Consider the following 22375-nt stretch of genomic DNA (forward strand, 5'->3'; position numbering starts at 1 on the left):
TACGATCCGAAGCATTGCAAATAAGGCGCCACGTTTACTTCGCGTTATAGAAAACTTCAGAGGCATCGGAATTGTGCACAGTCACCGTAAATATCTGCTCGGCGCGAAAGATGATTTCATCTGTGATTCATTTATTACTTACATTTATAGTTAGCCGTAGAAGAACATGCGATGAACGGGCCAATTGTTGAGCATAACGCATTTCCTAGGGAAAGAAATTTCTGTTTTAATTTCTAATGTCACGTGGTACGATCTGCGAATTCAAATTTGAGAGAGAGTCGATAAGGTGGCAAGGGATTATAGAAAATTTTACAGGATCATTTGGAACACAGTTTTGAAACTCGAATTAGTTTTCTGCACATTTTCGTCGGTAAATTTTTATTTTCGGCCGAAATGTGAACAAGGAAGAACAAGGGCAAGTAAGGGTGGTAATTTTCTGGCCCAAAAAAAGAAAATTGACTATGGGAAAATTACGAGTCGTAATTCGCTGCTGCGAGTTAATAGAAAATGGTGAAATATTTCCAATACACCGTGCTTATTTTTGGCCATATTTTTCGCACACGAGGAAGAAAATGTGCAGTCTTATCCGATCAGCATTCTGCCCGAAATTAAGTAATCAACTACAAGGTGATTTTCCCGGAAATTGGTCCGCTATGAGTAACTTGCGAGTGGGTGTCGGCACACCTGTACAGCAATAATGGTGTTGTGCAAACTTACATAACGCTCGACTCGCATGACTGTGCGAAAATTGAGTCGAACGCTCTGAAAGCTGGATGTCCGCTTTGATGTAGTCGTGTTTACAGGCAGGCGGGCTTAACCGTTGAGATTGAAGGATTTCAACACTTGAATGGAACGTTTTTAGTACCGTGGCCAACGGTTTCAATGCGATTTCCGCCATCATCGGTCTTTCCCGATACTCGAATACCGATCTTATTCACGTTTCGCGTCACCCGAGTTGAGGTGAGCTGTTGGGGAAATCCATGACTATCAGCAAGTTTCAAAAGCAACAAAATCTCATTCACAAACATCGAAAGATCAATGGATAATACACTCACCGTTATTGTACGATTTCTGTTTTCGCGGTAGTATTGATTACGCGGTTTAAATTATGAATATACGCGGTTACATTACTCCTTCACTCAATCGTTACGAGAATTTTGAATTTCGTACGAGCTGGAAATTCAAGACTAATTATTTTCAAGTAATAATAATCCTGGCAGTACTTGATGAATTTAATTTCAAAATTCACAGTGAAAGTTTTGGAAAAACGAAGACGAATTCACGTTCACTGAACCCACAAAAATGATCGTGGAATCGGGTTTCCGCATAGTCAGAATTCGCAACAGATTTTCATGGGATTTTGGAAACTGATCGTCGTTCCCCAAAACGCTTTTAATCACTTACAGAATAATAATTAAGAAATATGTTTGAGAATCATGCACTTCGTATCACTTCAAATACATAATATTATCTATTATTCGCTATCTTTTATCAATGCAGTAATCACGCTAGAATGATAACACACGTGGCTTTCACGATACGAAAACTTTGCAAAACTCATTCCATGATATGATCTGTAAATTCTTATCTGAATGTATATGCTCTGCAAACAACTGTTCGAAGCTTTCCAAGACGAAAATTTTGCGGGACATTGTGTAAAAGTTGACTCGTTATCGCTTTCAATCACACTTTCTACGCGAACATGACATTTCTTCTCCCGTGCTCGATGATTTTCGTACAAAAGCTATGGATAAAAGTTGAGCGATGTGTTCGATGAAACATGAAAATTGTCATGATCACGTCTGGGAGATGAAGAAAATCTAGAACGTCATACGTACTCTCGTTCTGTCAATATTTGCAAGCTAATTTCATAGATCGGGATGTGGGAGTGGACGACAACCCGTGAAAGGTCCGTCCATCACGCCTACAAGCATACGAATGGTATTGAAAAATTCATGACGAGCCACTACTAATATCCGACATGCGTACTCGTCCGCGATTAAAACGTGTTGTAAAATGCAATATCATTCGGTTCATTTACGGCACATTGACGTTACAGTTCTTCCAGAGAAATCGATGTCGAAGGTATAACATTGTACGTTGTACAGCCTTCGAACGAGTATATAAATTGTTCCCAGGGCAACAGGGCGAACAACAAATAGCCTCTGGTTCTGCGTTTCAATGCTCAATGAATGAATAACTGAACTGGATAGAAAAACCGCATGTTCCAATTCCGATTACTTTGCCACTGGAAATAGTTCAGTGGTTCTGATATTCATTCTTTTCGACGATACAAACGCTGGAACAATTCGTCTCCCGCTTGTCCTTTGATCACTTTGGCGGAGAGAATTCGGGCCGTTTGTCTGTCTACGCTCCGTTCCATCAAACGGATCATAAAAGTGCTACGCATGCAGAAATCCAGCTACTTGATGCACGGCTTCATACCATTCATGGCCGTGACCAAGCCGGTAACTTTCACTTCTCCGAGACTTGGCGAGCCTCGATTGGCCGATGGGTGTGGATAGACAATCGGCCAGGCAGCAACAGATCTGCGGAGAGTCTCACGAAAAAGGATCCAGAATTCAGTGCCCGGCGTTATACTCGTAATATTCCGGTACCACGATTCGGCCACTCGTCGTCAGTCACTAACGATAAAGTCGGTTTTCATTCCGCTTCTGACTCAAGGAAAGAGCTTCTCCGCGCTTCGGCGATTATGACACACATTTCCTCGCCTAAGTTGAGAACCCCTGCAAGGTCATTCGCCTGTAGACGGAATGGCTCACCATGGTTGTGCCGGCGGCACCGGCGAGTGCTTATAAAACCGCTTTATCACAAACTCTGCTAGTCTCTCGACACTCTCCAAACCTGCTAGACGCGTCACGGCCACTGTTCTCTAGAAACTACGTTCTCTCAAACAAGGTTCGAACCCTTTTTCTTCTTCTTCTTCTTCTTCTCCTGCGAATCGAAGTTCGATACAATTGTTGTTTACGCGTGATTGCTGTATTTTTCGATTTATGATATTTTTAAATTTCTTATCTCGTTGATTGATTCAGTGATATCTGCTATTACGCTGACTTGGAAATAGTGCAATTGACTCACCCTTCTCACCGATATCTATCATTTGACAGAAGCTGAAATGACGATCGATCTGTACTACGTACCGGGAAGCGCGCCTTGCCGTGCTGTTCTACTAACTGCCGCTGCTGTTGGTGTCGAATTGAATAAAAAAATGACCGATCTGATGAAAGGCGAACATCTGAAGCCCGAGTTTTTGAAGGTGACAATACAGGCCTATTACCTTTTTCATTTCACCACTATCGATGCATATTGTCAGATTTTTACTCACATTTTCAAGTTCACATGAATGCGCGCGTGCTAATTTTGCTGTGAATATGCTTAATTTGCACAAATTCAACTCAAATAACAAGCAACATTTTTACGACCCTGTCCATTCGTCAAATTCTTACACAAATGAGCATATTAAACTTGAATTCACGATCCAGCGACAATATCGTCAATTTTTCACATAGTCGTGTTGAGATTTATAAAAACAAAAAATGCGCGGTAGCGTGTTTTATTTTGACGGTTAATATGCCTTCGCAGTCATAGCGTATAAGTAAAATTAGGTAACATTCACGGTACGAACTTCACTTGTTTGTAAAGTAAACGGTCTCTATGCACCTTGAGAGTTTCGTTTCACGCTAAACGGTTCGAAAGATATTACGAAAATAATTATCATAACAATAGTTTTTGCCTAGTACATACTTACATGTCATGAATATGAGAATGAAAATCAAACGTCAAATAATCATTAAATATCCTTTTCTTCTTTTGCTTTCTTGTTCTTCGTGTCATTATTTTTACCACAATTATTATCCGTTTTCACTTGCGCTAGAAATTTGTCGTCACTGGCTTGCAATTTAAAACAACTACAAATGTTTATACTATAATTGCATTACAGAAGGAGTGCGTGGATGAATAAATGCAGCTCGCAGTAGTCATAACATTTATCACCATTGTATAATAAAAGCTCTTGTTCACAATGTGACGAGCAGTTTTTTTTGGAAATCAAGATTGAAATAATGATAAAACTAAATCATACGCAATTTTCTGTAGATATAAACGACTTAAAAACTAATCAACAGTCATGCTGAATGCTATATTTTGGATTACTTTTACGTCTATCTCGATGAAAAAAAAGGGAAATAAACTCAACTAACCTCACAGCTCTTAAATGCAAAAAAAAAAAAAATCCCAAAAAATGCCCTGCGAACATCATCGTACTTAAAACCGTCATTGTATACGTACCTTTATCCTTTCATTTTCCAGATGAATCCCCAGCACACAATACCGACCTTGGACGACGACGGTTTTTACCTCTGGGAAAGGTAGGAATTCAATCAGATCGATCAACCGCTCAAGAATAAAGACGGTGTAAAACCACGAGTGCCGCCTCGTAATAAATCCTAGCATTATAATTACACGAGCTTGAGAGATAGAAGTAGCGTAGGAATACCGGCTATACTATAAATAGAACACGGGACAGGATATCTTCAAGGTCTCCGTAGGAGCAAGGTTGAAAATGAACGACGAACAATTACTCTTGTTAGCTAAGACTTTGAAATTTGTCGGGTTCCTAACAGGCAAGATTGACTCTCGCGGAAGCTGCTATTCCAGAAACATCTTTCAGAAATGATTGGCCTTCTTCTATTTATAAATTGCGCCTACTCGTAAGTACATAAAGCAAGTTTCAATTGTTACAACGTTTGTTAACAGTCGCGCCATCATGGGATACTTGGTTGACAAATATGCGAAGAACGATTCTTTGTTCCCGAAGGACCCTAAATCTCGGGCGCTTATCAACCAGAGACTTTACTTCGACCACGGAACTCTCTACAACGCATTCGCTGAATACTTCGTACGTATTGAAATTGAATTTACCAGAAGCGAAGAGACAGAATTTTTCTTGCCAATAATTAATAATATAAAATCTCCGAAGGTCCAGACATTTTTTTTTTTTTCTTTTTTGACCACATTTTGCCTTGTTCGGTCTTTAATTAATTTATTATTCAATCGGGGGAAATATATTCATGCATACACGTTTCTCGATGTGCCCACTGCAGTATCCAACGATATTCGGCAACGCGCCTGTCGATCCGGTCAAGCGGGAGAAGATCGATCAGGCACTTGAATTTCTGGACAAGTTCCTCGAAGGGCAGAAATACGCCGCTGGCAAGACCCTAACGATCGCTGATCTCGCTCTGGCAGTGACCGTATCCAATTTCGAGGTAAGAAATCGCAGACATCGCGAGGTCGCAGCTGTGAATGTTACGGGACAATAATGATGAAACTTTCTCCAGGTGATGAACCTCGATCTGAGCAAGTTCAAGAACGTCGTACGTTGGCTTGCCACTATCAAGTCCGAAGCTCCGAAATACGAGGAGACGAACGGAGCTGGAGCCAAAGCCTTCAAGGAGCTAGTTGACAGTTTGAAGAAGTAGATTTAGCCATATCGATTATTATTTTTTTTTTTATCATCACTGTACGTTGCTTATATATAAAAGATCGTGCGAGTGCACGTAAACGGTATTACCTAGAGTAGAACCGATTCGAGAGTTCTTGTAGAATTATAGTTTATTTTCTCCTCTTTTATTAGTTGATCAAAGGCTGTAAACCATTCGCACAAATATATAACTTTGTTACACATTTCGTGAGGAATATATGTATTATACTTTTATCATCGAATATCAACCAAATCCTTTCAAAGTTCGAATTTCAATGAAAGTTGTCATACATCGCGTCAGGCAATTCTAGAATTACAATTCTCTGGTTTCTCGACTTACCAAACGTTTAGTCGACTTTTTCTTGGCAGAATCTCAAACTGTCGAGTCAAATAGTACGTCAATTACACTCGTTTCAGGAATATCGAAAAAAACACAGCTGATGAAATTGATTCAACATTTAATAACTTTTAATTTACTAGTCTCATATTTACTTGCCAGTAGATAGTGAAACGTTTTTCTCTTCAACTATTTCTCTCAATGAATTCTATTACCGATTGAAATATTTGCCAACTTTTCCAGACCGCGAATATTATCCCTACCACTAATGAATGTTACATTTTTGACAAAACATACATATATCGCATATATATAACGGTATACGGACCAAAAAGGCACCAAAAAGGCAAATTTGGAGTTAATAAGACGTATATTTTCTGCGAAATTTGCTACAAAAGCACTGAAAATGCATATGTACACCAAGATTAACCGAAAAAATAAATAAATCTATAAGGTAACTTATGTTTGCTGGATACGCCTTTTTAGCACCAAAATATACGTTCACGTATAACGTTTATAAATGGTATAAAGTCGCATCCACTATTAAAAATTTTTTTTTCCTAGTTGGCAAACGACGCAAAAATATTCGAAACGTGAAGATTTATCGATATCGGGGAGAATTTAAAAAAATTTCTCCAGCCTCCCTAGAAATGATATCGAACGTAACTGTATAAGAACGTAATTACCGACGACCTTCTACCGTTAATTAAACATTGTATTATTGTGAATGAAATACATTTATGTATCCACCCTTCTACCGCTATGCGTGGTGTAATGTCATACATGGGCAAAAGCGACCTTGCACCGTTAGTGAAAGTGATTATTTTTCATAAAATTCGTGACGAAAGGGCATAAGCGTCAGTACTTTAGGACCTTTTACCGTCAATTCGTCCATTTTTCAATTTCAACGGTTTTGAACGTATCCTCATGTTTTTCGCGTTAATACAAAGGGAGAAATTAAAATTGCTAATTTACCTTTACGCGTGGTAGAAGGTCGTACAATGGCGCATACTTCCTCATGCCATTAGACACGCGATATAAATTCACCCCAAAGTCTACACGGTATATGGATTATGCTGTAACTAGAACCGGGAATGACGTAACAGCCTAGAGCCAAAACGGTATGCGTTATCAGACGCTCAACTGACGTCGTGTTTCATGTGGTGAAAACCAGGACATTGCAATGTATTCAGAGACACGCTGGCTTGACGCCAGATTAAATATTCTTCCGTGACTTGGAGTTATGAATTTTTGAAGCTCAGGTACGAAGGGAAAACGGTCGTGTGACGATGAGACATAGAAGTAAAGACAACCGTACTTAACAGTCCGAAGGCTGCTCTAGACCTGAACAATCGTACAGTTGCTCAACTCGTCACTCACTTATATTCAAAAGTACGTTAAAATCAGTTTCATAGTCCATAGATCGTCATTCGCATAACACTGCTACGTCGTGACATAGTTTTTATGTCATCTCGAGGTGAAAATCGCACTCATAAGTTTAATTTGGAATACTTTCAAGACGGTCTCGATACTTTGAGCGAATTTCTCCATGACTCAACCTCTGCACTGTTTTTTTTAATACAGATGCAGGTGTCTGCTTGAGAGTATTGGAACCAAATCTACGACATGTCACTTGACTTGTATTACACACCATTCAGTCCCCCGAGCCGTGCAGTGCTGCTGGCATCCGAGGCGATTGGAATTTCCCTCAACTGTATAAGCGTCGATTTGTTCAGCGGTGAACAACTTAAGCCAGAATACGAGCAGGTATTTCTTTAAGGAAAAATTCTTGCACTTTTCTTCGAGATTTTCATGGTTAAATAAAGAATGATGCGTTTATAGTTGAATCCGCAAAAGACGGTCCCGCTCTTGATCGATGGCGACTTCAAGCTAGCCGAAAGGTACGAGACTCTCTGATTACCGAATTGAAAGAAGGGTAAACAGCTTATCCGTGAAAGATACTCGAATGATCTATGCTGTACATGCTGTGTTTCATTTTCAATTCCAGTCGAGCCATCATGATTTACCTGGTGAACGCGTACGGTAAAAACGACAGACTTTACCCGAAGGATCCAGCTGCACGTGCTGTTGTAAACCAGCGTCTTTATTTCGACATGGGCCATCTGTACAAGAGTATCTCGGAATATTTTGTGCGTACGATGAACGTATCGTCAAAGTCATGTAAACTTTACACGATACGGGCAAGCTGTTACAATAACAATGTACAACGTTATTTCAGTACCCAGTTCTTTTTATGGGAGCTACAACGCACGATCCGGCAAAGTACGATAATTTGACTTCGGCTTACGAAATATTGGACAAATTGTTGGACGGCCAAGATTATGTAGCAGGGCGGAATTTGACTCTGGCTGATTTGTCCATGGTAGCGTCGGTGTCAACCGCTGATGTGAGTGAAAATTATCTCACCATAGTTGATTCGTAAAAATCGGCAAGTACTCGATTACCAAAGAATGTTTTCTCGTCTTTAACACTTCATAAATTTTCAGGCGCTTAATTTTCATCACAAAAAATACGGAAACGTTAGCCGATGGTACGAACGAGTGAAACGATCCGCGCCAGGGTACCGGAAAGTCAATGCTGATGGAGCCGAAATTATGAAGCAATTTCTAAAGGATCCAGAAGCGTAAAACGATCGACGGACGATAAAAATTAAACAGATGTTTCACGCCTGTACAGTTTAGTACACCAGGCGTATCTTCGACGGCAATGTTTAATCAATATGTATTTTATCCAACACGTTCCTACTACGCCGGAAAGTAAATAGAGAACAGTTCCGTACATCAACAGGCAAATTTCGTTACGGGGTAAAAATTTTTTCCTCGCATTAATTTTCTTCTCCACGATCCAGCTCGATAACCTTTGTAAATTAATACAAAGTATTAGCTTACGATGCGTTGTTTATTATATATTTACTTAATCCACGTAGTTTAAGATCTAATGATCCCGAAAATTTGGAGGGATTTAAGAAATGCTCACGGAAGTAGCCACGCGGTTAAAAATAATTTTTACTACATATGGAATTCCGAAATGACCACAGACGCGAATGATCAAAATGCACTGCAGATCGTTGAACCAGCAAAAGCAAAATCCAGTGTAAACTGTTGACAGAGCCTGCGGAAATTCTTTTAGAACTGTATAAAAATCCCAATCATCAACGCTAAAAGCGACCAGCATCCGATACCGGAATTGTAAAAAGTATTTCAAAGTACGGTCACGTGGACGAAGATAAATTTACCCAATATTTGAACGATGGAACTCGTTCTGATGAATCCCTTCCAATATTGTCTGAATAGCGATAATTGTCAAAGCGTCGTTCTTCAGTGCCTTGGTGACATTGAAAAGATACTTAGAGTACGTGTGAAAAAGGTTTGCTCATTCTAACGCGTTTCGGTCTGGTAAATTGATGGATTGAAACACTTCTGACAGTCTTTGGTAGAGATAAATTCACCAATTATTGGAGTAAATAATTAATTAGCTATTGTCCGTTTTGTGAGGGAAGTAAAACTGAAGACAAGGACGATTTCTTTTTGTTCGCATTCCTTCGTTATGTGCTTTCCGTAATCATCTTAGGATCTCTTGCGGAAGTTATTCTCAGAAAATCTTATCAAATTTATAGCAGCATCCCGACGAGTTTCAAAAACTCCGATTTTCGCAATAAATCAGGTGGTTCTAAATAAAATTCAGGTGATTCTACGTGCGAATGGACTGGAGCCTTGACTATGAACCAATGAAAAATGTATCCAACACATTACTCGAAATGCACCCACGTACTCCAGTTACGTAGCCCAGCTATAAAAAAGGTTAATTCCCTCGAACCACACTAAAGAATACAAAGGCTGCAACACTGTGTGCTAGAAAGATCTTTGGCACTAATTTCTCTCGCTGATTTCCACAGATCCAAAACCGAACTACCGCCAAGAAGAATTTTCTCAAATTTATCAGCAAAAGTTTTTTCTCGTAACAGGTTATCCTCGTAATTTCTGTACCCGGCAACCTGCTCGGCTTACAGAGTTATACATGCCGTTCTACAAATTGTATACCTATTATCGTAATGGAGAACAGTGATTGTTACTCCGTTTGATGCCCCATTTGATCGATCGAACAACTTCACGAGGCATATGGTGAGCTACATACATTATACCGAAGGTGTGAGTACCCAGTGGCATATTTTATGGATTCACAGAAGTGATTTCTCTTGAGTCACAGCGTATTGGAAACCAATTTCATGGACGTATTATGACGGCTATCAGAGTCCACCGTACGTCACTCACAGTCAAACCACAAAATTAACAAAGGAACGACTTAATAGACCAATGAGAGCGACAGAAATTCTGTTTCAAAAATCACCCTAACTTGTGATGATATTCGTTACATTAAGCTATGTCCAAACTTAACTAGAAGTTGAGTCAGTCGCTGCAGGCCTAATGCTTTCTTCGAAAAAGATTGATAAGAAAGACATGGTTGGTCTGTGGCTTTGCGTAATTGGTTTCAAAGTATTTCGTAGGAGAATTTGTGACACATGATAACGGATATACGTCCGTTTGAATGGCACGAGAATTCGTTTGTAGAAATGGATAGCATACGATCGTTATGAATTTGCGCCTAATGGCACAGAAAAAGGTGTGATTTCTATTTCACTAGCACACAGTAGTGGCTACATTAATGCTGCGATGTTGTTTCACTGGTAGGCAGATTAATAGAGAACAAAACGAAACGGCTTTTGAGCAGCCCAATTTAGGTATTTAGGTAATGCAAGCTTATCTCAACTGAACTGAACCAAATAATTATGAAGATCATACTTAAATTCTTTGCATTTATTCGATGCTCGAATTGACTACTTGCGACATAAGCAACGTAAGGTTTGATTTGTTGTCGTCGATCTTTGAAGTGCCACTCAAGTTTCTTCGCTCATTTGTCGCAGTACTGACAAGTAAGATAAATTTGTCCTCATGATCTGAAACAGAGCATTGTTATCACGCGGTGATTGGAGAAATTTTGGTATTTTCATTGAAGACGAATGAACTGTACATTTGTGAAGGTTTGTAAGGATATTGCGTGAAATTTTCCAGCAGTCAAGCAACAGTTTCGACGCGATCGTATCGTGATCAGCATCAGACTGTTGCGAAGAGACGTTCCTGCCTCGGAGGTTGGCATCAAGTACCACTTAGACCGAAATGTAGCTTCGCCAACTTTCGCACTCTCGAGGCTTATTTCGTTGCAGGTCCAAGTAAAAATAAGGGTTTGGAAGACACTCGCCAAAAAGTGAAAAATGAATACCAGGCGTCCAGCCTGTGGAGAATAATTGTCACGGATCTTTTATTAAACAGTCGAATTGTGAATTGAACGATCCATAAGGAACCTCGATATAATGAAGTTGAGAATCGGGTGAAGATACAAATAAAATTACAAGCCCGTGATTCCTTACCAAAAAAGTTTCGAATCCTGCGAAGCATATGAGGCAACTAGTCACTCCTATCTGACAAAAAAGCATCTGATTGAAGACGTGTTCCAGTCTTTCGATGTAATCGAACAGGAATAAATGGTGCTTTACGCATGCCTTCAACTTATCGTTCACTGTTTTACCGAGATCCGCATGGTTTTGTTGTATTCTAGATTTTACACAATCGGTCGGTGTTTTCAAAATAACGTTTTTGCCAAAAATGTCCTCCGAATATTTTTCATTCGCTGCTAGATGAGGATCCCGAGTCACTGGAATCCCATCACTTACGTGGTGTACACATTCATCACACAACGTCTCTAATCTATGCTGCAAAATTTTGAATTGTGCAACGACGTGTACGTTGAATATACTCAGCAAGTTGTCGAAGCAGAGGAAAACAATTCCCGTATGTATGGTAGACAGGCTCTGAAGTTTGAAAGAGTTGTTTAATACAATTTTTCAACTATCATACTGACAATTTCTTTACCGGCATGTTACAGATCGGATTTTTAAGGATTGTACCGACTAACAAATTGGTACAGCAAAAACAAATGTTTTACATAAATTTGAACTTATGAGAACTATTTTTCTTCCTTTAACATGGTTTGTTAACAAATTGACACTTGATCTCAATGACGAAGTATAGTTTTAAAATCCGATGAGTACAAAGCTCCGGTACTTCTGAAAATTACTTTTCGTGCGTCCCAATTACCATGAATACTAATTTTGGCCTAACAATTAAGTACATTGCGATCAAAGAATTAAGATTAAGATTGATTGGTGTATAGTACCTCAATCAAGTAAGTAATTTCGTAGTACGGTGTCACAGATAAAGGCAAATCGACGTAAAGCCTGAACGGCAGTACTCTATCGGTGCCATTTAACCTGTAGTTTTCTGTCGATTAAATACGATAATTAAACAACGCTTAGCCCATGTAAGACAATATTTTTGCTACTGCATACACGGTACTGACAATCAGTGCAGTATTAAACTCACCGATCAACGGCTTTATCAAGTAAGAGATCACCGTTCCTTGAACAGTAAAGGCCATGCTGCCCAGCACAATGATGCTCCTTTTTTCGCATTGCTTTAGTATACGCTGGCCAAAACTGTCGTATTTTACATTCCAGAAGTTTTTCTCGGAAAACACAATCAAGTCGATCAATTCATTTCGTCTTACGATAGCGATAGATAATTTTATAATGCTACTAATTACCGGAATGACGGCGGCGAGAACTTCCGTGACCTCCTGAAATGATCGGAGACACATTCGTAGTATGAAATCTGCTCTCGAGCATTATTCCGCATAAACGTAATCCTTGCAAATACGTTGCACGATATATTATGCATCTGATCATTATCCGCCGGATACAATTTGTTCCATAATTTGTACTCACGTAAAGATCACCCCAAATATGGTATAAATCAACCCCCACAACGGCAATGGCGAAAATAAGTGCCGCTACTGTATAAATCAGAGTAGCGACGAGGATCCGTTTTCCACGTTTCGTTTCAGCGTACCAAAAACCAACAACCTTCATGTAAAACCGTACAACTTTGATCGAGATATTTCTGTCCAGGTACGACGACATCTTGACAATTTGTAATACGTGACACTCTTCCTTAACTTGGTTATATTGCACGTATCTCCGTCTTGTAAATTGTGGCAATCACGGTAATGGCTTCGAAGGATTGCACAGTAACACTTGCCCATTTGAACAATCTATCATTACCACTTCGAATCTCCGTATACTTATATATCCACTTCGATATTTCAAAATGGCGGTTTTTGCGACGCGGTCTACTCCTTGAGAGTGGCTCTGCACTCTGACGTTGATATCCATGGCCGCGGAGTTGATCCACACTGTTGAATTTTGCTCAGGGCGACAAAGATCGGTATAAAAATTTCATACCAGTTGCGCAACTGCTGATCACTGAAGCGTTAGTTATTGCTACTTCGTTTGGCCGATATCATTAAATTTTGAGAAAGTAGATAAGCTTCCAAAAGCTACGCGTCGGCGACTTATTCTTAGAGACGGAAAACGTAAATTACCACACTGTGACCTGTGGATGAATTATATGTAATGTTCTAGGTTGTGCTCAAGCAGTTTTGTTAAAGTTCAACAATCTGTCATTTTTACCCTTGATCTCATTAATTGGCCAAGCTTGCGCCAATTCTGCGAGTGCAAAATAGATACGGGTTATCGATTTCAACGTAATTAAGTGTCACGTGAGACTTGACTTCTTACTTTTCAGTTGGTATTTCCGTGTTCACGTAATAACTGTTTTAAAATGATTATATTTAAACTACAGATAATTCTGAAACCAAACACGTAGTGTGTTTCAAGATTACAAAAGTTCAGTCATATCGCAAGCCTATTATCGATGAGCTTTTACCTAAAACACTTCGTGAGTATAAGTTTTGATACTTCCGTTGTTTTAACCAAGACCTAACAGTCAGTCATTCACTTTTGACATAGAAGGACTCACTGAAGTTTTCATCTGATTTGAGGAGATTGACGAGTCAGGGATAGATAGTATTTCACTTATTTTATTGCAAGATAGTTGCACATTGAGGATCCATCAAACTCACGTGTTCGTAAACCACGAATTTTCTAAAAAAGTATAAAAAGAACCAATTCAAAAACTAGAACCCAGAGCTAAGATATCGACTCTTTATTTAAAATCAGTGCAAAATGGTTGAATATTTAATACAATCGTTTGATTTCATTCAACAATGGATTATTTTTATTGAAAAGAATATTTTTTACATCATTAGGACGCTTCAAGTATCTCGTTAGTTTCAGCAAATATTCAGTTTTTTGGGATCTCACTGATATGGATTTTGATTAAAAACCAATGATATCAAATTTGAATGCTGAAAAAAAATTGAAAATGCTTAATTGAATTTATAAAATGGTTTTTACAGCAAAATAAGCCACGGTGGAAGAAAGTTGAAGGAATCGATCATATTTTCAACGATTTCAAGTGATTTCAAATGGCAAATCAATATACAAGTTATCGTTTAAAATTTCAGCACACATTTTCTCAAATTTTAAGTAGAACCATTGTTGTTTATGAATTTATAAATTGATAAATTTCTGATATTCAAGTATCTTGTAATGAAAGTAACGAAGATGTATTGAATTTCAAATCGCCTCTGTAAATGGAAAGGACAGAATATTACTTGAAATACGTATTTGTGTAATTAAAACTGTAATGTTGGATCAATTTTTATACTGCCGTTTCTGACGTGATTCTCTGAATTTTCTGAGCATGAAGAAATGAAAATCTGGGAACGACTGGAATAACAATTTCAAAAATTAAACTGCCACCTTCATCGACGATTTTGGAATCTTATACATGTGTTAGGGGTGAGTGAATTTCACAATTCTCGTTCATGAAAACTCATCCTCTGACGGTAATCATTCTGCGTTAGTTAATTTCTATAGGCAAGTAGGTAAACTACGAGTCTTCTGCTCCTTATTATCTTACCTTCCTTCAGGCAATGGAGGAAATTTACAAAGCATAAGACGATACGTTGGGAGAAGCTTTCTTTACCAACGACCGCGCAATGCATCGATCGCTGTTCGAAGGTGCAGAATTGCCGACAGTCGACGAAAAGAAGGTGGGTAATAATCGCGACGACAGTCAAGAGACCAAATATCGTTGACCAACAATAGTCACATGTGAAGTTGAAGAATTCTTTACTGTGCAGCATTTCTGCGTCAGAGATCCGGAGAAGATTGGGATTATAAGATAATAACGACGAAACATGAAATCATAAATTGTAGTTGCAGGAGTAATTTTATACATTGGCGCATTAACGACGAGACACGAGCAAGATTTTCTGAAAAAAGCGGATCAAACGATTTGAGAAATACGCGACGAAATGATTTGGTTACAGATCCATCAGAATTTCGAATGAATCGTATAGCAGTTCAAGTATACTTTTAACGATTCTGATACCTCAGGTATTGGATTTTCGATGATTGAATTGACTCGTGTTACGGACTCGAAGTCACTGCTTTCACCTATTCAAAAATGAACACTTTGAATAATTTTACAAGCCGAATTCATATAATTCAATACCTTTATTATCGTTGAATACTTGACATGAGAGTATTTCATTCATAATCAAGTTATATAACAGACAAGTCGAGAAGAAATCGTGGTACAGATATTTTAACTGACGGCATACTATAATACGATAATATGATGCGACGTAGAATTATTGTGTCAACGTAACATTCTTGATCTTGATGAAATAATAATAAAAATCATACAAATAATCACCCAAAGTTCATTAACCTAGTGTGATTACATAACGATGACTTTAAATATCATGTAATAAATAAGTGTACTACTCATTCACGTGAAATGTTCATTAATAATCACAAAGTATCGGAAATTTATACGCGGTTTGGATATGTTCCAAAAGCAGGGCTGCTTTGTTATAATCATTAACTCAGCTTTGTGAAACTTGCTCGAACAATACGTGTATCAGGGTATTTCGGAAAACAACAACTTACGATTATTCACCGTTACGATATCTGAGCAGGCAGGAGCGGGGGAAATTTTAGAGGTCCGCGATGAAACTTGATACGTACAGGTGGCCATTGGGCCAGTATGAACTTCCCATTTTTTAGCACGACATTCCGCGTGGAATAAAGAAAAACAACGAACCAAATTATCGTATTAATTATTTACCCAAATAAGCAAGTGTCGCAGTCACACCCCCTAAAATTTTTGTTCACGTTGAAAGAAAGATTTTATGAAAAGATGAGCTTTCTACGTGATGTGGAAGATTTCATTTGATTTTTCACTTTCTTCAACACATTTTTTTGATCTTGCGAAGAAACACGTTGTAATATTACAATTATCATTCCTTTCCTGACTGGAGGCTTGATATTGCAAGTGTGAGTCTTATTTGTGACGTGAATCGAGATTGATATGAGCAGTAAAAAATTGTACTCACGATACTTCATGAATTTAAAAACAATGTATAAAAGTGAACAATCAACTCAGTACGATCTTCCACATAACGTAGAATGCTCATCTTTTGACGGACCCTTTCTTACAGTCTTGTCAACCTTTTCGGGGGGTGCCATCTTGTAAAATCACAAATAATTTTTTTCTGAAACGTCCTAATGCACATCTAACTCTAACTATTCGATTCCTCTTGCCAATTTTGTTAATTCCAAGACCCAACGAGTCGAATACCGCCCCCCTTTTATGGCTAAGTATATGTCCTTGTAAAACGTCGTCTCCGCAATTTCTCAACGTGTACGGACTATCCAGTCTACGGCATTATAAGTGAGCCGGTAAATTGTACACCGATTATGCTGTAATAGAGCACAATGATTGTCTTTCCGTTTGATATCCTATTTGATCGATCGAGCACATTCACAATGTATGTGGTTGACGGCAAACATGAGCGAAGGCTTAAGTCCGCAATAACATATCCCGTGACATTACAAAAATAGTTCCTTTCCCGCGATGGTTTAGGCAAGCCGATCCGATGATGAATTTTTTACATCCATCGAGTTAATTAGAGCTGATCGCACGATAGTCGAAGTCAAATCGCCAAAGTGAACATCGGAATGAAAAGCATTGAGACTGGAAAGATGATTTGACTGCAGATTAAAGTAGTCTGGTTTCAAATTACGTCAAACAAAATGCTTGTAATTACCAGAGAACAGAAAAAATATCCATTAACCACACCATGTATGTATAATACGCACAAGGGAGGATCAGACCTTCGGGTTAACGACTGTTTTCAACCTGTGCAAAATTGTAAGTCCGTGTTTCAGGTCCTCGTACCATCGATTCAATGTACAGCTGTAGTTTGAAGCTTTCAAGCATTCTCGAAAAAAGCTGGGTACATTTCTTCAGTCGATAACCAGCGTTCGCTTAGCCCTATAGTCACATTTTACAAACAGACGTTATTAATAAATTAAGAATTACATCTTTCAAGATAAATTGAAGCTTTTGTTTGTACACGAAAAATCTCTTGTCGGGATTATATCTCGCACTTCGGTCTTTGATTTTTTAAGATGCGGATCAATTGATTGGAGCCGATGTTTTGCGCTCCGAATTTTATGCGATTCGGGATTTCTTACGCTGAAAAAAAAAGGTATCGAACCGAACAACTAATTTTTTTGGCCTACAGTTTATTTGATTCGAACAATTTCTCACTCAAAACAACTGATTTTCAGTTGAAACAAAAGCATCGATTCATGGATTTGAATGCTGCATACTTTCGAGTTTAATATATTTCAAACAAGTACATATATTTATTTCAAAGAATTAAACTGGAAATTTCGGAACGAGAACTTCCCTTGAATCGAGAAACTTCATTCAATTCGTGAAAGAATAGTACTTCAACCGCTGAACACATCGGTTCAAAAGCACCAAGACGTTGGAAATGATAATCCTGCGCTTGCTAAAATAGTAACGTTATTGCCAGATTGTATATTTGCCTCAATGTGATGTTTGTCCGACATGATCAACGATAACTACGACTAAAGAAATGTGCAATAGGTTGAAACAAGAATTTGTTTCACAAGACAGGTTTTGACATTCGTTTAAGAAAATTATTCTGTTCATCAGATTATACAGCACATGAAACAAAAAAAATTCCGTCCAAGTAAATGAGGATATGTTTGAGTGGAACCAAGAAAGATTTCTTGCGTTGCTATACCCACGTACCACACTTAACTCAAGTTATTGACTGATACAATGAAATATAACCATTCTCAGTTTCAAACAAATATGCGTAATTGAAAATTCCAAACATACACTCCAAATTCATTTCAAGAACTCTCGATACCATTGCATACGCCATTGCTATAAATGAATCATTGTTTCTACGAAATCAATATTATTTCACTGAAATAAAATTTTTCTTGATTCGATAATCTTCTGATTTTTTGATGTGCATGTTTCACGTTTTTCAACCGAAATGATAATTCATTCCAAGTAGTACAAATTTCTGTCACTGAACGGCAAGCTTCCCTGCTTGAAAAGTAGCTTCACAATCAGAGATGTTTGTATACTCGAATGCTTAGCGTTACCTTAGTCCAGCTCTAAACAAATCGGCCAACTATATGTTACGCAATATATTGGGGTATGGTTGTGATCCAAATAAGTTTTCCAATAAATAATTTGGAATGACGCTACTACACTTGGTAAGTGACAGTCAATAACAACAGCATATCGTATGCAAAAGACAAAAAAAAAAAAAAATAATGTAACAAAATATGGAACCGAGCGAAATTTACACCACATTTACATATTACTCTAGAGCAGTGCATTACATGTTCGCAGAACTGGAATAATACTGAAATACTAAAGAAATCATTGAATTATTTAAATACATTTTTAATCAAAAGCTTTTTATACAAAATGCCATATCTTCTTCGATCGAAAAAATATCCTATTGGTCCTTGTAAATATGATTTGAGTGAAGCGCCAATTTGTAGGACATGAAGCATGCAGCGTTTGGATGGAAATATCAAACCAGAAGAGCAAATCAAGTAAGTTACGCCGCTCAATCGTTATTGAATTCATATAAATTATTATTTAGTGTCTGAAATACGGATTTTATTGATTGAAAACTACATAAATTGTCGCTTTGAATAAATGTGCTCTCAGTACTATGCAAACGTTCGGACTATTCGGATTAATTAATATTTATTGAATGTAACAATTTTTTTATCTCAGTGTGGTAAAATCTGATGGTTAGCTGCCGTATACAGAGGATACCTAGATGAACTAATCGTAAGTTCCGTCGCTCAGCTGACGCAGTATCGATAAGTAGGATGAAGTTGTGCCGAGGATCTGTAATGCGAACGTTGTTATTAGATGAGTTAACGATGAGTAGGTTCCTATTTTTTCTGTGAGTCGAACTTGCTTTATACCGAGTATGAGTTTACTGACATTCATGAAGGACTGCAAAGATATGACGTGAAATTTTCCAGCAGTCAAAGAACAGGCGCGACGTGATCTCATCATGATCATCATCAACCCCTTGCGGATGGACCGTCCTTCCTCAGTATCCGGTATCGCGTACCACTTCGCGTTGAATGCATAATTCGCAATTTCCATGCTTTGGGTGATTATCTCGTTGCAGGTCCATGTGAAAATTAGGGTCTGGGAGCAGGCGGCCAGCAGTTGTAACATGAATGCTTGACGTCTAGCCTATTGATAAAAATCTCTAAGAATTTGCTGTCAAACGTGACATCTCGTTCGATAAATCTGCGCCGAATTTTCGAATTAATTTGACCATATCGTCAAAAGTGTTCACCTTACTTTGCACCTGACTCACCACAAAAGTTTGGAAGCCTGTCAGACATATTAATAAGCTGGAAAATCCCATCTGACAGAAAAGCATCGGGCTGAAGACGTACTCGAGTCTTTCGACGTAATTAATTAGGAACAAATGTTGTTTTACGCATTTCTTCAATTCGTCGTAACTCTGTGTACTGAGATCCGAGTGATTCTTCTTCACTCCAGCCGTCACAACGTCGTTTTGCATTCTCAAAATTTTATTTTTGTCGAAGATGTCTCTCGGCAAATTAACATCCACCGTCTCAAAATAGTTCGTTTGACTCTCGTCATGCACGTGACTCGTACATTCGTCACACAACGTCTCCAATCTGTGCTGCAGTATTTTAAACTGACCAACGATGTGAATGTTTAATATACCCAACAAATTGTCGAAGCAGAAGAAACAAATTCCTGAGTGTATGATCGACAGGCACTGCGAAAAAAAACAACAACTAATTCGATTAAATATATCTGCTCCGTGTCAATAATTTCCATCTCGATTGAACAGTTCTCAATGCTAGGAGTTGAGTAATCTTGATTTCAGACTGATGGAAATTGTTGTAAACTTTGTGCATACTTGAATAAAGTTACGATACCTGAATTGTGTAAGTAATCTCGTAATACGGTGTCACGGTTAAAGGCAAATCGACGTAAAGTCTGAACGGCAGTGCTCTATGAGTATCGTTTAGTCCACTGTATGCTGTTCAGTAATTATGAATCAGAAAAACGAATGTAATTTGTAAATCTACCTGAGCTTTACACTCACTTATAAGCGGCCTTGATATGTAAAAGACCGCTGTTCCTTGGACACTACATGCCAGACTGCACAGCAGAATGATACCCTTTCTTTCGCATTCGTTTAATACCTGCTTGCCAAAACTGTCGTATTTCACCTTCCAAAAGTATTTTTCAGAAAATATGATTGCATCGATAATTGCATCTTTTCGCGCTATTGCGATCAGTAATTTCAAAATCGCACTTAACAGCGTTATTGACAGTTGGATGTTTTCCATGATATCGTGAAACTGGAAATACAAATTTTTAAAACGAAAAGATAACGCATTCTGATATGGAGATACACACATATTTGTTTTAAAATGTTGAATCCGGCAGCGATTTGTTATTCAGATAAGTCTATCATGTTTCAACATTTTACTACTCAGGTGCTTTTCCTTTGCGACAATTTATTTGTCAGTTCATTTTCACATTCCGAGGAGATTTTGTTTTACAGCTGAATTTTTATTCTATCATATTTACCAATTCAAGAAAATTTTTCCAATACGAACTTTTTATGCAACGAGAAACGTTATTTTCAATTTCGTATCTCTGAGGAAATTTCTGTATTGACCACCCGAAAATTATGTTTCGTTATTGATGTCTATGTTCAGCAAGTCTTGGAAAGCAGCTAGCATTCTGATTAAGAAGATATGAAATTTTCAATGATGCTGACAATGGTGACGGGATAGTCAGAAAGTGATAATCCATCGTGGTGTAATTGCAACTGAATTCCTGTTTTCGAATAGGATTTTCATTTCTTTTTTTTTTTTCTTAACTATAAAATACTATTGAAATAATTATGACAAACTCCAATTTCAAGCGGCGAGAGATGAAGGTTGAAAAAAATATTCCCCGATCACAATTTTGTGGAATGCTCGAACTTTCGTCCGATCTCGCAGAAATTCGACTTGAAATATGTAATTTCTAAATAGAAGTACTCGATAGAAATTTAGATGTAAGGAGTCAACTACTCTTAGAACCCTCACGAAGACGAACCAGAATAAATCCAAAACTTGATGCACTTTCAGACGCCGTTGCATCCTAACGTTAGAGCCAATCGTAAAGAAACAGAAATTTTTATAGTCGACTCCCGGAACAACGTTTTTGGAGTGTGTGTTTGTAAATCCAAAACGCCATCAACTGTCCAATGTTGTACTTACGGAAAGCTTTCCCCAAATATGATGCAAATCGATTAGGATGACGGCCATGGCAAAGACGAGAGCGGCTATTGTGTAAATCAGAGCCCCGTTCAGCATCCGTTTCTCACGACTCGTTTCAGCGTACCAAATTCCGACAACTTTCATGTAAAAACGTGAAATCTTGACTGTGATATTACTGTCTAGGTAAGACGGCATCTCGACGATCTGTGGTGCGTGTTGTTCGTTTTTAACCTGGGTCTATTTATCTATTACCTCCACACTTTATAAATTGTGGCAATTACTATAATGGCTCCGAAGTATCGCATGGCAACACTTACCGTCCATTCCAACGATCAATTATTCATTCTTGCACATCTGCATATATCCATCCATGCACGTTGGTATTTCAAAATGGCGGTTTTTGCGACGATGTTACTTCTCGTGACAAGCTTTGTAATCCGAATTTGTATTACCGTAATGTGAATCTGTCATTCACTTCGAACTAAATTGATTTAAATCAGTCTCACGATCGTCTCCACGGGTCCAATTTTGACCGTCTTATAATAAGTCTCGTCCTAGTAATTGATTTAACCATTATTCATTCGTTTTCAGAAAATGGAATAGTAACGTGAGCGACTGAATTTCCCACGTTTTATGTTTGCTAAAAACTCGGAAAATGAGCGTCGATGGTGAATGGTGTCAAAATATGATGCATTCAGTGTCATCGTGATTTGAGGTGCTCTTAAAATAATCTGGATTACGTGAATTCGATTTCATCGCGAATCTACGGCAATTGTATTGGCACTATCAAGAGGCTGGCGATTTC

At 38.2% G+C, this 22375-nt stretch overlaps 2 protein-coding genes and 1 long non-coding RNA gene across 3 annotated transcripts; 2 read left to right on the forward strand and 1 right to left on the reverse strand.

The window, feature by feature from the left end:
• The first annotated feature begins 2570 nt into the window (after positions 1 to 2570).
• On the forward strand, positions 2571 to 8748 carry LOC124218078 (uncharacterized). Its single transcript, XM_046624479.2, has 12 exons — positions 2571 to 2919; positions 3129 to 3277; positions 4330 to 4388; positions 4777 to 4918; positions 5124 to 5288; positions 5361 to 5497; positions 7166 to 7232; positions 7446 to 7607; positions 7683 to 7741; positions 7849 to 7990; positions 8080 to 8247; positions 8348 to 8748. Exons 2-12 carry the CDS (start codon positions 3137 to 3139, stop codon positions 8486 to 8488), a joined length of 1383 nt encoding a protein of 460 aa, XP_046480435.1. The 5' UTR covers positions 2571 to 2919; positions 3129 to 3136; the 3' UTR covers positions 8489 to 8748.
• A 1911-nt stretch (positions 8749 to 10659) lies between these two features.
• On the reverse strand, positions 10660 to 21790 carry LOC124218086 (uncharacterized). Its single transcript, XM_046624492.1, has 13 exons — positions 21571 to 21790; positions 20400 to 20658; positions 20230 to 20333; positions 19632 to 20066; positions 19244 to 19504; positions 19080 to 19144; positions 13552 to 13584; positions 12700 to 12955; positions 12299 to 12551; positions 12093 to 12196; positions 11287 to 11727; positions 10890 to 11150; positions 10660 to 10815 (listed from the first exon to the last, which is right to left on the reverse strand). Exons 1-13 carry the CDS (start codon positions 21763 to 21765, stop codon positions 10756 to 10758), a joined length of 2727 nt encoding a protein of 908 aa, XP_046480448.1. The 5' UTR covers positions 21766 to 21790; the 3' UTR covers positions 10660 to 10755.
• Positions 13588 to 15315, forward strand: LOC124223276 (uncharacterized). Its single transcript, XR_006884253.2, has 3 exons — positions 13588 to 13711; positions 14585 to 14676; positions 14808 to 15315. It is a non-coding gene; the product is annotated as an uncharacterized lncRNA (long non-coding RNA).
• Positions 21791 to 22375: the final 585 nt, after the last annotated feature.

The sequence above is a fragment of the Neodiprion pinetum genome, chromosome 1, assembly GCF_021155775.2.
Source record: "Neodiprion pinetum isolate iyNeoPine1 chromosome 1, iyNeoPine1.2, whole genome shotgun sequence".
NCBI classification, from domain to species: Eukaryota; Metazoa; Arthropoda; class Insecta; order Hymenoptera; family Diprionidae; genus Neodiprion; species Neodiprion pinetum.

Bases quoted from the DNA above. Each gene is read 5' to 3' on its own strand.
- LOC124218078 (XM_046624479.2), top strand. From the start codon at position 3,137: ATGACGATCGATCTGTACTACGTACCGGGAAGCGCGCCTTGCCGTGCT. The intron at 4,919-5,123 runs GTACGTATTGAA...TGCCCACTGCAG, and splicing joins ACGCATTCGCTGAATACTTC to TATCCAACGATATTCGGCAA. The intron at 7,742-7,848 runs GTACGAGACTCT...TTTCAATTCCAG, and splicing joins GACTTCAAGCTAGCCGAAAG to TCGAGCCATCATGATTTACC.
- LOC124218086 (XM_046624492.1), bottom strand. From the start codon at position 21,765: ATGCCGTCTTACCTAGACAGTAATATCACAGTCAAGATTTCACGTTTT. The intron at 20,334-20,399 runs GTGAGTGTAAAG...ATTACTGAACAG, and splicing joins CATATCAAGGCCGCTTATAA to CATACAGTGGACTAAACGAT. The intron at 19,145-19,243 runs GTCAGTAAACTC...TTCGCATTACAG, and splicing joins CTTTGCAGTCCTTCATGAAT to ATCCTCGGCACAACTTCATC.